The 15,553-nt window shown below is 45.5% G+C and overlaps 1 protein-coding gene across 3 annotated transcripts in view; it reads right to left on the reverse strand.

Annotated features, from left to right (window-relative positions):
* Positions 1–12,619: 12,619 nt before the first annotated feature.
* Positions 12,620–15,553, reverse strand: part of DDHD1 (DDHD domain containing 1) — a 41,429-nt gene continuing 38,495 nt past the window's right edge. For all 3 annotated transcript variants that reach the window (XM_083434915.1, XM_083434913.1, XM_083434914.1), the window contains 2 exons: positions 15,168–15,362; positions 12,620–13,664 (listed from right to left, as the gene is read on the reverse strand). In XM_083434915.1, the coding sequence (XP_083291041.1) occupies positions 13,468–13,664; positions 15,168–15,362 (392 nt within the window). In that variant the 3' untranslated portion in view covers positions 12,620–13,467. The remainder of the gene's footprint in view (positions 13,665–15,167; positions 15,363–15,553) is intronic.

The following is a 15,553-nucleotide window of genomic DNA, read 5'->3' on the forward strand; positions in this document are numbered from 1 at the left end:
CTTGCTGATCAGGACTTGCCGATCAGAAAGTCGGCGGTTCGAATCCCCGCGACGGGGTGAGCTCCTGTTGCTCGGTCCCAGCTCCTGCCAACCTAGCAGTTCAAAAGCACGTCAAAGTGCAAGTAGATAAATAGGTACCACTCTGGCAGGAAGGTAAACGGTGTTTCTGTGTGCTGCTCTGGTTCACCAGAAGCGGCTTAGTCATGCTGGCCACATGACCCGGAAGCTGTACGCTGGCTCCCTCGGCCAATAAAGCGAGATGAGCGCCGCAACCCCAGAGTCGGTCACGACTGGACCTAATGGTCAGGGGTCCCTTTACCTTTTTAAGTCAAAGCAACACACATCAATATACATGATGTCCCTTCACTTTCCAAAACTACTTCAAACCACATTACCAGGAGAGAAGCATCTCAAGGTGGGGTTGCTGTTTTGAGCAGAAAACTTGCATTGCAATCATTCTCTCCCAAGAGCTTGAAGCTCGAATTTCTTGCCATTTCACATGTTCAAAACCCAGAGGACAAAACTATGTCAATATACTTTTTGAAAATATAGATTTTAATGCTCCTTTCCAGATTGTTTTGATGCCTGACTCATGTCTCTGGAAGACCTTTTGCAACTCCACCCAGAAAGAGTAACTGTTATTTAAGAATTTTCCGTTATGGAATGAAATACCAAAGCTTGGGGTGAGGTAGGGAAGCAAACACCATCCGCATTTGGGAGGTAGTCTTCTTATCATTGTCCCACATTTGGGGGGCATTCTTCTTATCAATGCCACACTTGTCACCAATATCCATTTATTTTGTTTCATTCCTCTGTTGCACCTTTCTGTTGGCTCAGGGTGGAGAGCAACACTTTGAGAATAGGGAAAAAATGGTCAAACAGAGCCACCAGCTTTTGAATAATAAACAAAATACATCCATTTACTACAGTTTTTCAATAATTATATTTGTATGTAATCTTCTTAGGCTTGGTCTTAGCTGCTGAGTTTCAGCTGAACCAGGAAATTCTGAGGGCACTTTCAGAGGATATTCAATGTCAGGCCTTGGTGGACATCCAGGGACAGGAAGTTATAGTGAGCAAGGAGGCACTTCCTCTGTTGGGTGTACATGGATGGAACATCAAGAAAGAGACCTTAGTTCATCTCTATCTGAATGGAGGAAAAGATAGCTGGTGGTCCCTGCTATCTTGGGAAGAGACCCAAACATTAAAAGGGAAGGCTATGAAGAGCCATCAACCCATAGTCATTCACCCATGCGAAAAGTCAATCAGGGACCAGAGCCATTGGTGGGCAGAGCTAGAGCTGCAAATGGGTGGAGCTAACACCAAATTGTTTAGTCGTTTAGTCGTGTCTGACTCTTCGTGACCCCATGGACCAGAGCATGCCAGACCCTCCTGTCTTCCACTGCCTCCCGCAGTTTCGTCAAACTCATGCTGGTAGCTTCCAGAACACTGTCCAACCATCTCCTCCTCTGTCATCCCCTTCTCCTTGTGCCCTCCATCTTTCCCAACATCAGGGTATTTTCCAGGGAGTCTTCTCTTCTCATGAGGTGGCCAAAGTCTTGGAGCCTCAGCTTCAGGATCTGTCCTTCCAGTGAGCACTCAGGGCTGATTTCCTTCAGAATGGAGAGGTTTGATCTTCTTGCAGTCCATGGGACTCTCAAGAGTCTCCTCCAGCACCAGAATTCAAAAGCATCTATTCCTCGGCGATCAGCCTTCTTTATGGTCCAGCTCTCACTTCCATACATCACTACTGGGAAAACCAGAGCTTTAACTATACGGATCTTTGTTGGCAACACCAAATTGCTCCACCCCTTTACTCTCTCTGCCACCCTCTTTGCCATAATAATAATAATAATAATAATAATAATAATAATAATAATAATTTATTTATACTCTGCCCATCTGGCTGGGCTTCCCCAGCCACTCTGGGCAGCTTCCAACAAAATACAGTGGTGCCTCGCAAGACGAAAAGAATCCGTTCCGCGAGTCTCTTTGTCTAGCGGTTTTTTCGTCTTGCGAAGCAACCCTATTAGCGGATTAGCGCTATTAGCGGTTTAGCGGCTATTAAAGGCTTAAGGGATTAGCGGATTAGCTGCTAAAAGGCTATTAGCAGCTTAGTGCCTTAGAAAAAGGGGGTGGGGAGTGAAAAAAAATCACAAGAATTGCAAGACATTTTCGTCTTGCGAAGCAAGCCCATAGAGAAATTCGTCCTGCGAAGCGCATTGAAAAACGGAAAACCCTTTCGTCTAGCGGGTTTTCCGTCTTGCGAGGCATTCGTCTTGCGGGGCACCACTGTATTAAAATACAGTAATGCATCAAACATTAAAAGCTTCCCTAAACAGGGCTGCCTTCAGATGTCTTCTAAAAGTCTGGTAGTTGTTCTCTTTGACATCTGGTGGGAGGGTGTTCCACAGGGCGGGTGCCACTACCGAGAAGGCCCTCTGCCTGGTTCCCTGTAACTTGGCTTCTTGTAGGGAGGGAACTGCCAGAAGGCCCTCGGCACTGGACCTCAGTGTCCGGGCAGAACGATGGGGGTGGAGACGCTCCATCAGGTCTACTGGACCGAGGCCATTTAGGGCTTTAAAGATCAACACCAACACTTTGAATTGTGCTCGGAAACGTACTGGGAGCCAATGTAGGTCTTTCAAGACTGGTGTTATGTGATCTTGGTGGCTGCTCCACCGATAATAAATGCTTATCTTCCTCTTTCTGCCATGCACCCCTCTCTCTGCTATTTCCAGTGGAATGTACAGGCAACTCCCAATTTATGTGGGGGTTAAGTTCCAAGGCACTACAGATTTAAGTGAAATTGCATATATTTGAAACACCGTTGAAAAAGCCTGCAACCCCCCCCCCCATTTCACCTCTGCTCTGCCCTGTTCTGCCCCTTCTCCCTCCTTCTCACAGCCGTTCCCCTCCAAACCACTGCTGTTTATTGGATTGCTTTTCTCTCCCTGGCTGCCCACACAGTCCACCATCTTCGCCCCAGCATTCCCAGCATTGTTTTGGTTTGGCTGGGCTTCACAGCTGTGCCCAGGGCAAGAATGGATTCTGTAGTGCCAACACAGCCGTTCCATTGACAGCTCAGCGTCGATGTGGAAACTCCATCCCTGGAAGAGCCACAGAAATCTGGGAGGGATGTTGTGCTTTCCCAGGCAGCCTTGGCAAAAAGGTGGCCTTCAACCCCATGTATTCCAGGCCATGTCTAAGTGCAATTTGTGGGGGAACAAGCCAGAAGGTGCTGAAGAGTTACATTGCTCATTACTGTTCACGTCACAAACAGAATATGTTATACAGTAGTCCTGGGCACTCTGGATTTAAAAATAAAATTTAAACGTTGCCAGCAGGCAACCCAAATTCTGGGCAAAATAAAAGCTGCCATAAATATTGTGAAAATGATATACAGATGGTACATGACACCAGTCAGGTTAGCAAAAATTTATCATCTGCCCGATAATAAATGTTGGAAATGTAAAGAAACTGAAGGTACATTCTTTCACCTTTGGTGGACGTGCCCAAGGATTAAGACCTTCTGGGAGATGATCTATAATGAAATGAAAAAAGTGTTTAAATACACCTTCCTGAAGAAACCAGAGGCCTTTCTCCTGGGCATGGTCAGCCAACAGGTGCAAAAGAAGGACAGGACTTTCTTTATGTACGCTACAACAGCAGCAAGAATACTCATCGCACAGTATTGGAAGACACAAGAGTTACCCACTCTGGAAGAATGGGAGATGAAAGTGATGGACTACGTGGAATTGGCTGAAATGACTGGCAGAATCAGAGACCAGGGAGAAGAGACGGTGAAAGAAGATTGGAGGAAGTTTAAAGATTATCTACAGAAATATTATAAGATTAATGAATGTTAAAATGACATCAGATTGAATGTAAAAGGTTATTAGTAAAAAGTTTAAAAACTAAAAGATCTAATATTTTAAGATACAAGAAGATTAAGTTATATCAAGATATCAAATTAAGATAAAAATTAATCAGGACAGAGGGAAGGGATTTGCTTGAATATATGACTTGGAATACAGGGAAGGGAGGTCTGGGGAAGTCGGAGTAATAAGTTAACGCAAGGAATATTATGAAGATAAAACTGTTTTTATTTTTGTCTTTTTTTCTTTGATATTTTTTGTCATTTTGTGTTTGTGTAATTATGTATTTTTTCTGTTTTGGTTGTTGTTTTTTCTTTTTTCTTTGTCGTTTCACTTTTTTCATGTAAAACTCAATAAAATATTTATAAAAAAAATAAAAGCTGCCATAAAATGCAAATCTGAATTCCGTAAGCTGGAGACAATATGCATTTGCAGATCTTATTCCATTTTTTGCTAACTTCCTGTATATAGTCTATGTTTGTGATCAATGGTATGGATCAAATTGCTATGCAGAGCACTGAAGATTTGCACACACACTCCAAAAATCCTACTGGAAATCTTATTCATAACCCGCCCCCCTGAATCTACAGCAACATTTCTGCCCACACATTCAAGCCAGCATTTGTACCTTTAAAAAAAAAAGGGGGGGGGAGCCAAGAATTTCAAAAAGCTGGATTCAGCACAGGGTGACTGCAGTTAGCAACAGCTGTGCTGTCTTTGAGAAGAATCCATTTATGCCAAGTAGAAAATAGTTTAGTCCCTGCACATGAGCAGAATTATCTGGGCATAGGATCCCATGCAACAAACTGTGTAGCAATTGCTCATTTATTCCTTGTTCTTTTTTAATGGAAATTACAAAGGCCCTCAGCTTTGCCCCATATCACGTCGTTCCTCGGGTTAAGAACTTAATTCGTTCTGGAAGTCTGTTCTTAACCTGAAACAGTTCTTAACTTGAGGTACCACTTTAGCTAATGGGGCCTCCCACTGCCGCTGTGCGATTTCTGTTCTCATCCTGAAGCAAAGTTCCTAACCCGAGGTACTATTTCTGGGTTGGCGGAGTCTGTAACCTGAAGCGTCTGTAACCCAAGGTACCACTGTAAAGACTATTGCAGTATAATGGAGACAAACTAAAATCACTCAAGATGTTTCTACCTCTATACCGGCCTTTGCAATCTTGGCACAGTTTTGGACTAGAGCTTTCAGCAGCCCCAGCCATCATGCCTCTTCCCCTGATCTTAATGCACAGGCAGGTTGATATCAAACTAATCTCCCATCCATGGGAAAAATGAAATTAGCACCATAGAATGAAAATAGCTGCACAGACCAAGCAGATAGCTATTTACAGAAAGAAATGTTCAGGAAACCTTTGTAGTTGCAGCTCCTTCATTTCGGGAAGGGACCATAGCTCAGTGGTGGAACACCTGCTTGGCATGGAGACGGTTCCAGGTTCAATCCCTGGCATCTCCAGGTGTGACTAAGAGTGCTCCTTGCATTAAAAACTGGAGAGCCACTGCCAGTCAATTTAGGCATTACTGAGATGGTCCTACCCTCTGGAGCTGCATAAAATAAACTTGCTCCATCTTCCATCTGGCAGATGGCTATCCTATCACCTCTCTATCTTCTCTTCTCCAGGCTAATCATACCCAACTCCCTCAACTGTTCCTGCTAAGGCTTGGTTTCCAGATATTCTAGAGTCAATGTAAGAATGTTCCCCTTGAAAATCATTTGTTCATCCAATGCATTGCAAATAATATGCAAGCTGTTCTCTTTCTGTGTCAGCGTCTTCACCCTGCTACCTTGGATCCCTGATTATGATGGGAGAGTATGGTCATATGGGGGCAGGGGGAGAAGAGCAGCTTGTGGGGGACAAATGACAAGAAGGGGAGCAGTCAGTCTATCCTTTTCTCTTCCTGTCTTCCTTTGCTTTTCCATTGCAGACTTCGTGGCTGGCTTTTGTTTTTTAAAAAGGAGGTAGAGCTACAAAAAATGTATTTAAAAAAAACACCATCAAGAGGAAGGAATCATTGAACTGTCAGCATCGCCCTTGAGCCAGTGTCACCAACTGGACTTATCCACTTCAGCCCCGACTGGGCTAGGCGAGCTGGGTAGCACTTCCAGAGACCACCTTCTGCACAGGAACAGGTCAAAGTGCTGTGGACTCACAGCTTAGAGTTGTGAGCACCGGATTCACTTCCACAAGTAGACAGTCGTCCGCACAGCAGAGTCCAGCAGAGTATATAAACAACTCGGAGAGCAGCTCTGTAGAATATCTTCTTTATTCTATCTACAACTATTATACAACTATATACAGAGCTAAATGAGCCTAAGCATAAATGAATGCTAAACCGCACTGAGTGTCTGCAGCTGCTCTTAGCAGCAACCTTATCTAAACACACAATCTCTAACACTCAGTCTCTCTCTCCCCGACACACTGACTGACTGACCAACTCACTCACGGACCAACTCTTTGATGTGGTGCTGGAGCAGAATATGTAGAGAGCAGAGCACGCCTCCTCCTCTCTGCAGAATCAGCAGACTCCTCAGGAGATTCTTGGATATGGGAGGAGTGAAATCTCCTCATGAACTACTCCTCAGATGTGGTTTGACAGCAAGACACCTTCTTTGTTGTTGTTGTTGTTGTTGTTTAGTCATTGAGTCGTGTCCGACTCTTCGTGACTCCATGGACCAGAGCACGCCAGGCACTCCTGTCTTCCACTGCTACCCGCAGTTTGGTCAGATTCATGTTTGTAGCTTCGAGAACACTGTCTAACCATCTCGTCCTCTGTCGTCCCCTTCTCCTTGTGCCCTCCATCTTTCCCAACATCAGGGTCTTTTCCAGGGAGTCTTCTCTTCTCATGAGGTGGCCAAAGTCTTGGAGCCTCAGCTTCACGATCTGTCCTTCCAGGGAGCACTCAGGGCTGATTTCCTTAAGAATGGATGCGTTTGATCTTCTTGCAGTCCATGGGACTCTCAAGAGTCTCCTCCAGCACCATAATTCAAAAGCGTCAATTCTTTGGCGATCAGCCTTCTTTATGGTCCAGCTCTCACTTCCATACATCACTACTGTGAAAACCATAGCTTTAACTATACGGACCTTTGTTGGCAAGGTGATGTCTCTGCTTTTTAAGATGCTGTCTAGGTTTGTCATTGCTTTCCTCCCAAGAAGCAGGCGTCTCTTAATTTCGTGGCTGCTGTCACCATCTGCAGTGATCATGGAGCCCAAGAAAGTAAAATCTCTCACTGCCTCCATTTCCTCCCCTTCTATTTGCCAGGAGGTGATGGGACCAGTGGCCACGATCTTCGTTTTTTTGATGTTGAGCTTCAGACACCTTCTTGGAAGAGAAATATTATGCCTTTTGCCAACACTTGGATGGGGAAAAAAATGGATAGCATTAGGATTTCTTTGCCGAATCATTTTGGTTGCATACATCCATCCTTTTCTCCTAAAGGTAGTTTTGTACAGCCATTAGGACTGTCATTAGGGGTCAGACTTCCTGGCTAACAGCTGTTGTCTGGGCAACTGCAGAGGACCTACTGCCCACTCACTGGAACAGGCACCCCCAAGCTCCAGATGTTTTGGCCTACAACTCCCATGATCCCTAGCTAACAGCACCAGTGGTCAGGGATGATGGGAATTGTAGTCCAAAACATCTGGAGGGCTGAAGGTTGGGGATGCCTGCACTGGAGAGGCCAGTACACTCCTCACATTTGTCAGCAGCAGCAAGGAGAGGCAATGCAGCAGAGCCCTCCACCTGTCTTGCACTCTCCCCTCAGAGTGATTCTGCAGATCAGGCACAGAGTGGGTAGTGGCACCTTGGAGAAGAGGACATTGGCCAACACGGAGGGGGACAAGAAACACCCTTCTGAACCTCCCACTCCCACCAGCACTGCAGAGTTTCTTCCTTCTGCAGAAAAAAAGCAAATTATTTGGGGGAAGGGTCATAGCTCCACGGTACAGCACATGCACCCAGGCATTTTGATGACTGGCAAACTTAGGCTTATTAGCTGTAAGGATTTGCAACTGCTTTTAAAAATGTTTTCAGATTTTATAATCTTTGAAAAGTTGTACTGGATTGTCCCCCCCCCCCATCCTGGGCTCATTTGAGAGGAAAGGCAGGATATTAAATTTTAAAAAAGCACACAATACCAATGAATAACAGTAATGAGGAAGGTCCCAATATCACCAGATAGGGCCAGGTGAAGCCCTCATCCGAAACACTGGAGACCGGACTGAATCATTGCTGCCCCTGAATAGTTGTAGCACTTGAAATCTGCTGGGCAGTAAAGTTTTCCATGCAGCTTTGAGCTCCTATTCTTCTCTGTTCCTCAGTAGATGATGATTTATTGAATTTATATACCACCCTATACCTGGGGGTCTCAGGGCAGTTCATAGAATAAAATCAAAATATAAAACCTATTTTATTCTATTGCTTCCACCACCATCTCTGCCTTAATGCAGGCTTCCCCAACCTGGTTCCTTCCAACTATTGGGACTTTAGATCCCATCCGCTCCTGCCAACATGGCGTTGGGCAATGGAGGGCACCACGACTCAAACGTGCCTGGAGATCCTCTCCTCTAACCCCAACTATCTAGGCCTGGCTGCAATTCACCAGCAGCGAGGGAAAGCTAGTCTTTGGCTTCTATGCCATGCACTTTTTAATATACCGTATTTTTTGCTCTATAAGACTCACTTTTTCCCTTCTAAAAAGTAAGGGGAAATGTGTGTGCGTCTTATGGAGCGAATGCAGGCTGCGCAGCTATCCCAGAAGCCAGAACAGCAAGAGGGATCGCTGCTTTCACTGCGCAGCGATCCCTCCTGCTGTTCTGGCTTCTGAGATTCAGAATATTTTTTTTCTTGTTTTCCTCCTCCAAACTCTAGGTGCGTCTTGTGGTCTGGTGCATCTTATAGAGTGAAAAATACGGTATATATATATTTAAGCCAACACCCGAATTAAGTGGTTTTTATTTTTGAGTCTGTGTTAGGATTCTGGTGCAACTCCTGCATGGGTCCTGGGGCTGGACCACGAGATAAGAGAGGTTATGGGACCTCCCTGGAAACCTTCACCTGATCAAAGTGGACCCACAGGCCACAGTGCAATGGGAGATCAAGGATTACAGATGAGTGGCTCCCCAGGAAAATGATTTACAGAAGGTGCCACTTTGAAAGGCTAATAATTTGTAAGGGAAAGGAGTGAGGGGAGAGTTCATTGCCGAAGAAAAAAACTTTTGAAAACAAGGGAGAACCATTAAAATAGATGTTCTGGATAGAAAACATATTTTGAGGATGAATCAGGCATGGGGAGGAGGGGAAGGAAGAGAAAAATGCACCCTTTTGGTTAATGAAGAAACCAGAAGGTAACAGACAATGCAATGTTCCTCCAGCCAAAAACCAGGGCTGCAGCGAGGACTCATTCTGACTCATGCACACTGTTTAAGGCCAGAGATAAAACAGGCAGCTTCCCTGGCCATATAAATACAAAAGTGGATCAGAGAAGCGCATTTGACCAGGCCCGGTTATCTTGCAGAGGATGATGTTCTGCTTAGCAGATGGATTGAGAGACATGGTTATATACTGCCAGACCTCTAGAGCGCCATTCCAGTATTTAAAAAATGGTTTGGTGCTTCTCACTATTGCTTGTTTCCTTGTCTATTTTTGTAAGCTCCTTATGAGACTTTCAGCATTAGGTAGCATATAAAGCAAGCATAGGCAAACTCGGCCCTCCAGTTGTTTCGAGACTACAATTCCCATCATCCCTGACCACTGGTCCTGTTGGCTAAGGATGATGGGAGTTGTAGTCCCAAAACTTCTGAAGGGCCGAGTTTGCCTATGCCTGATATAAAGTGTTGGATTTTCTTGGCAATTGGCCATTTATATGTATGTTTAGAATCATATAATTGTAGTGTTGGAAGGGATCCCAAGGGTCATGTAGATCCCAAGGGTCCTGCAATGCAGGAATCTTTTTGCCCAACGTGGGGCTCAAACCCATGAACCCGAGTCTTATACTCTACTAAAGCACTGCCATAGCGCTTTAATTTAGCTCAGCAACACTTAAATCTTGCACCAGGCCCTGGGCACAACTCAAGATTATGCCCAGGGTCATTGTCCTCGGTGTATGGCTGTCCAATGAACATAAAACTTGGCGCTGCTCCCTGCTTGGAGCTACAAAGCAGCAGTGGTTGTGAAGCTAGAATTACACAGGTGGTGCACAGCTTGAAGTGTATAAAGTTGCACAGACCTCATCTTTTAAGTGGGGGAAGTACAGAGAAGCTGAGTTTTCCTCTTGAAAGTTCCTGGTTCTGCTCAGCACATTGCCCAGGCACCACATGCAGATAATGGCACCTTCTTAAATACAGCAAATATATATCCCTTTTCAAGGGAGCAGTAGTACTGCTCAGGTTGGGCGTCACAATCTTTGTTAGTCATAACAATGGAAGGGGGATTGCCACATCCAGATTGATTTCTGGAAAAGGAGATGCCGGAGTCTGCCATGAACTACTAACTTTGGGCATTTAGAAGGCCTTCCTTCCAAATCTGTGAATTCCACTTGTCATTGGTAAGCTAAATGCACTCTGTAGCTGCCAAAGGCCACTTAAATTTAATGTTACTTTATATATTAATGAGAGCGATTGCCTGACATTTAAAGCTAGGAACAGGGGATGCCGTTTTTAAACACCCCCTTCTATCTCACCAACGAACCCAGGGTTGTGGACATGATCAGACCACATGTGAGTTTTCCCAGTTCTATGGCATGTTTTCTTTTTTACTGTCTGTTCCTTCAGAGAAATAAGCATTCCAAATCACTCTGACATTAAGCTTTGCCTTCACAAATTTGAGATAATCACAGATCTTGAAAGGATTTCAGCGGAGTCTGTTTTTAAGCCCGCTTCATGACTGTTAAGATGGTAGAAGCTCGCTTGCATTCCAAAGTGACAGAAAATGAAGCAACCTTTGACATTCCAACACACAACAGTCAACTACTGAAGATACCCACCCTGTTAAAAACCCTCAAGCATGCTGCCATTCTACCAAACTACCAAATTTGCAACATAACACTCAGACTGCCAGTTTGTATAACATTTCCATGCAGTTATTATACTTCTGAAATCAGGAGATTGTAAGAAGATTGTTCTTCCACGGACTGCCCTTTTCGGTAACAACTTTCAGCTTTGATTTAAATATGCTTGTGGGCTTTACAGTGGTGCCTCGCAAGACGAAAAGAATCCGTTCTGCGAGTCTTTTCGTCTTGCGGATTTTTCGCCTTGCGAAGCAAGCCCATTAGCGGATTAGCGCTATTAGCAGTTTAAGGGCTATTAACGGCTATTAAAGGCTTAAGGGATTAGCGGATTAGCTGCTAAAAGGCTATTAGCAGCTTAGTGCTTTAGAAAAAGGGGTTGGGGAGCAAAAAAAAATCGCAAGAATCGCAAGACATTTTCGTCTTGCGAAGCAAGCCCATAGGGAAATTCGCCTTGCGAAGCACCTCTGAAAATGGAAAACCCTTTCGTCTTGCGGGTTTTCCGTCTTGCGAGGTATTCGTCTTGCGGGGCACCACCGTATTGCTGTTTGCAATCCCTATGTGCTAGTGTGGTTTTCTGTGCTTTAATCTGTTTTATCAGCAGTTTTTTATTTACGTTGATTGTGTCGAATACAAAGTAGAAAGGTGTCATCAAGACTAGCAGGCCTCTGAAGAGTGTATGTTGGAGTGAGTGGATCAGGAGAGTGACCCAGGAGAGGGGACCAGCAATTTATGGGGTTTGGCGCCAGGGTAGGGGAAGGAGGGAGAGTCAGGGCAGTCCAAGATGGAAGAAGGTGGGCAGGATGTGGCGTTAAGGTGAGAGATGGGTCAGTAAACTCCCCACCTCCCCCTGCCCTGCTGTCTGCTTCCTTCCATGCAGCAGAAGTCTCAGGTTGCAGGCGCGCAACCTGTCGGGGGGGTTACTTAAGCTGGCGGAGGGCTGGGGCATCACTGCTGCAGTGACTACCCCACAGGGTGCACATCTGTGGGGGACTGTTGCTCAGTGGCTAGAGGTGTGCGCACCCGGAGCACTACGGGAGTTGTTGCGAGTGCTTCTTGTATCAATAAAAGCTATCAGGCGTCTGTCTCCTTTAGCTGGGGTGAGCCAGGACAAAAGGAGAGTCAGATCCACATTGAAGGCAAATAAGCAGCCATCTTTATGGGTTTAGAAAATGCCACGTGAAATACTGAGAAGGGGGATGTGTATGTGAATCGGAAGCCTGTCTGGAAGCTGATTTTTGGCTGTTCTTTCCACAAAAGTGGCCCCTTTGAAAGCACATGGGTCTCACTGGCGCTGCAAACAGTTGTTAAGAAAAACAGCTGACAAAACTATGGATGCCTCTTTTTTGGATCCTGGCTAGCATCACTTTCCCAAGTCTCTTAAAAATGGTTCAATCTGCCCTTCCCTAACCTGGTGTTCTCCAGCCGTGCTGGTTAGGGCTGATGGGAGGTTTGATCCAAAATACCTGGAAGGCAGAAGCTTAGGGAATGCTGGTCCAAATGTCCAGGGCCGTATGCTCATGTTAATACACTCCTTGATGACTGAGGAAGTTGAAGTTCAGGACTCAGCTTCCACCACTTGCTTGCATCGAAATTCCTAAATAACATTTTAGAATTTGAGAAGAAAATGAAGTGCTGCAAGTTCTCCAAAGTGCATGCTATGCAGGGAGGAGCCTACTCTCCGCAGAGACTTTACTTACCCACAGAGAAGAACTGTTTAGCAAGTGTTGTTTGTGTGATCCACAAATGTTTATTTTTAATGAAAAAATACTGAAAAGTGTGCCACAGTGTCCATAGCTCCTTTTGAATAGTACAAAGATATGTCATTTGAGGAATAAAGTCTTAACACTGTAGAAAATAAATGTGGTTCTTTAAATTATGCCCACCCCCCCCAAACAAAAACAAAAAACGGGGGAAAAACAGTAGAAAAGTAACGCTTTTTACACACTGGAGTGAAACAAAACGGTTAGTCAGAGGTAATAATAAATTATAATTACAGTATTTCAAAATATTTGCCTCATGCCTGTTTTAGTTTCCGGATGAGTTGTGTTAGCACACCCCTTTGTGTCTGCCATCCCAAAGGAATTTCAATGGAACCTGGAGCAACAGACTTCAGATTAGAACTATGATACCCACTTTGCTTCTTATTTACCAATACAAAGGACACAGAGCATGGCTGTTTTAGGTTTGCAGGCATTTTTTTTTCCTGAAATGAAAATGAATTCTGGAACCAGAGTAATCTTTGCACTTAAAAAAAGGAATTCTGTTAAACAGCAGTTATGCTAACCTGGGGAGATGGATGCTGACGGTGCCGCTTACAGGCTGTAAGAGGGGGAAGTGAGAGCAGCCTTCTGGGAAAGCCTCAATTAGCACAGAAGTGGAAATGTGCCGCAAAGGAGAAATAATCTTGGAAGGAAGGAATCCGGACATGCATTTAAACCTGAAACCTCCATGCCTTAGAAACAGAAGTTGGACTTAGGCTGCTTTGTGCCACTTGTCAAGTTTCATCCTCTCCCTAATTCCCTCCCTACCCCCCCCCCCTAAACCCCCCACCCACCCTCCCCCGAGGCTACAATCAAACAGGCTCTAAGTGTGACTTGATGCCATCCTCCTCCTCTTCCTCCTCTTGGTCCTGCTTGTACATGAAGGTGAGAAGAAAGAGAGCAATGTCCATGGATGACCAGTAAGCCGTGTGTGATGTGACAGCAGACCAGTACCTGCTCTCCACCAGGCCTTCCCTGAGCTCAAAGTCGATCCTGTGCTCCAGGTCCACTAGGAAGGAAGCAAGAACAAAACCACAAAGGATTATTGCCAGAACAACACAGCGCTCCCAGTTCTGTTCTTTGCTTGTGCTTATTGGGGTGGGGGATCTGGCAGGAACTTAATAAGCTGTTCAATCACCTCCTGATTTGATATGGATCCCAAAATGTGTGTGTGTGTGTGTGTGTGGCTGTGACAGTAGCACCGTTGGAACTAAGCAGCCCATCGGCCAGATCCTACTAAGTGTGATGCAGGGAACAGCCGAGGGTAACTGTGATGGTTCAAAGTTGTACCCTTCTGTGTAAACAATGGTACCCTTCAAGCCATGGGTCTTTGGAGAAATAATAATAATAATAATAATAATAATAATAATAATAATAATAATAATAAATTTTATTTATATCCCGGCCTCTCCAGCCGAAGCCGGGCTCAGGGCGGCTAACAACAATTAAATAATCAAACAATCAAATAATCCAATATTCTAAAAACATTCCATTATAAAAATTAATCAGGCTGGGCCCTGACCAAAGGCCTGGTGGAACAACTCTGTCTTGCAGGCCTTGCGGAAAGATGTCAGGTCCCACAGGGCCCTAGTCTCTTGTGACAGAGCGTTCCACCAGATTGGAGCCACCGCCGAGAAAGCCCTGGCTCTAGTTGAGGCCAGCCTAACCTCTCTGAGGCCTGGGACCTTCTGGATGTTTTTATTTGCAGACCGTAGGTTTCTCTGTGGAGCATACCAGGAGAGGCGGTCCCATAGGTACGAGGGTCCTAGGCCGTATAGGGCTTTAAAGGTTAAAACCAGCACCTTAAACCTGATCCTGTACTCCACCGGGAGCCAGTGCAGCTGGTATAGTACCAGATGAATGTGATCTCGCAGTGAAGACCCCATAAGGAGTCTCGCTGCGGCATTCTGCACCCGCTGGAGTTTCTGGGTCAGTCTCAAGGGCAGCCCCACGTAGAGCGAGTTACAATAATCCAGTCTGGAGGTGACCGTCGCGTGGATCACAGTGGCTAGGTCAGGGCGAGACAGGTAAGGGGCCAACTGCTTAGCCTGGCGGAGATGAAAAAATGCCGCCTTTGTTATAGCTGTAATCTGCGCCTCCATGGAAAGGGAGGTGTTGAAGATTACACCCAAACTCTTAACGGACGGTGCTGGCACTAATTGCACCCCCGCAAGAGATGGGAGTTGCCTCCCCAATCCCATATCGTCCCGTCCCGGGGAAATCAGAAAAAAAGCAAGGACTACACAAACTGTTCGTCCCAAGAACAAGAAAAACAGGTGAGCCTGGGGAGGCTGGAATTTCTACTATGCTTGATTTAGGGAGCCTAGGCGTGAGGCAGTTTTAGGAACCCCAGATCTGTAGGAATGGAATACACCATCTTTACGACTGCTACAGATGCACCAGGACTGCATTACAAGAGCCCACATTTGTTTTCAATGTACACCCTGAAAAAGTTTCCCTTTTGAAGAAAAAGGGGGAAGCCAAGGCTAGGATTTCTGCTGCTTTTGCTCACTTGTCGGATCTAGGAAGCCGGAGCTGCTGTGCGGGAAGGTCTGAGTTGCGATGGACGCCTGGCTCAAGGATGGCTTCTTCTCCTCCAGTTCTGGCCCTTCTTTTCCTGCCTCAAGCGCCTGGGAAGCGGGAGCACTGGCACGTCCAAATCTCGAGAAGAGCATCCCTCCAAGGCCTTTCCCAATGCTAGCAGCTCCTGTATTCAGCACAACACAAGGGGAGTTTCAACTTGGCAGTCACACAGCACTCCGGGACAAAAAACGTGTCATGATAAACACACCCCCTCTGCCCCAAACCAGAAGCCACGAACAGGATCATGTTGGCCTTTTCATCTGACTCTGCTGCCACCTTGTGGATAGAGTATAAGCTACAATACTGCAGATGCTA

This window comes from Podarcis tiliguerta (assembly GCF_965153285.1).
Source record: "Podarcis tiliguerta genome assembly, chromosome: 1".
Classification (NCBI taxonomy): Eukaryota; Metazoa; Chordata; class Lepidosauria; order Squamata; family Lacertidae; genus Podarcis; species Podarcis tiliguerta.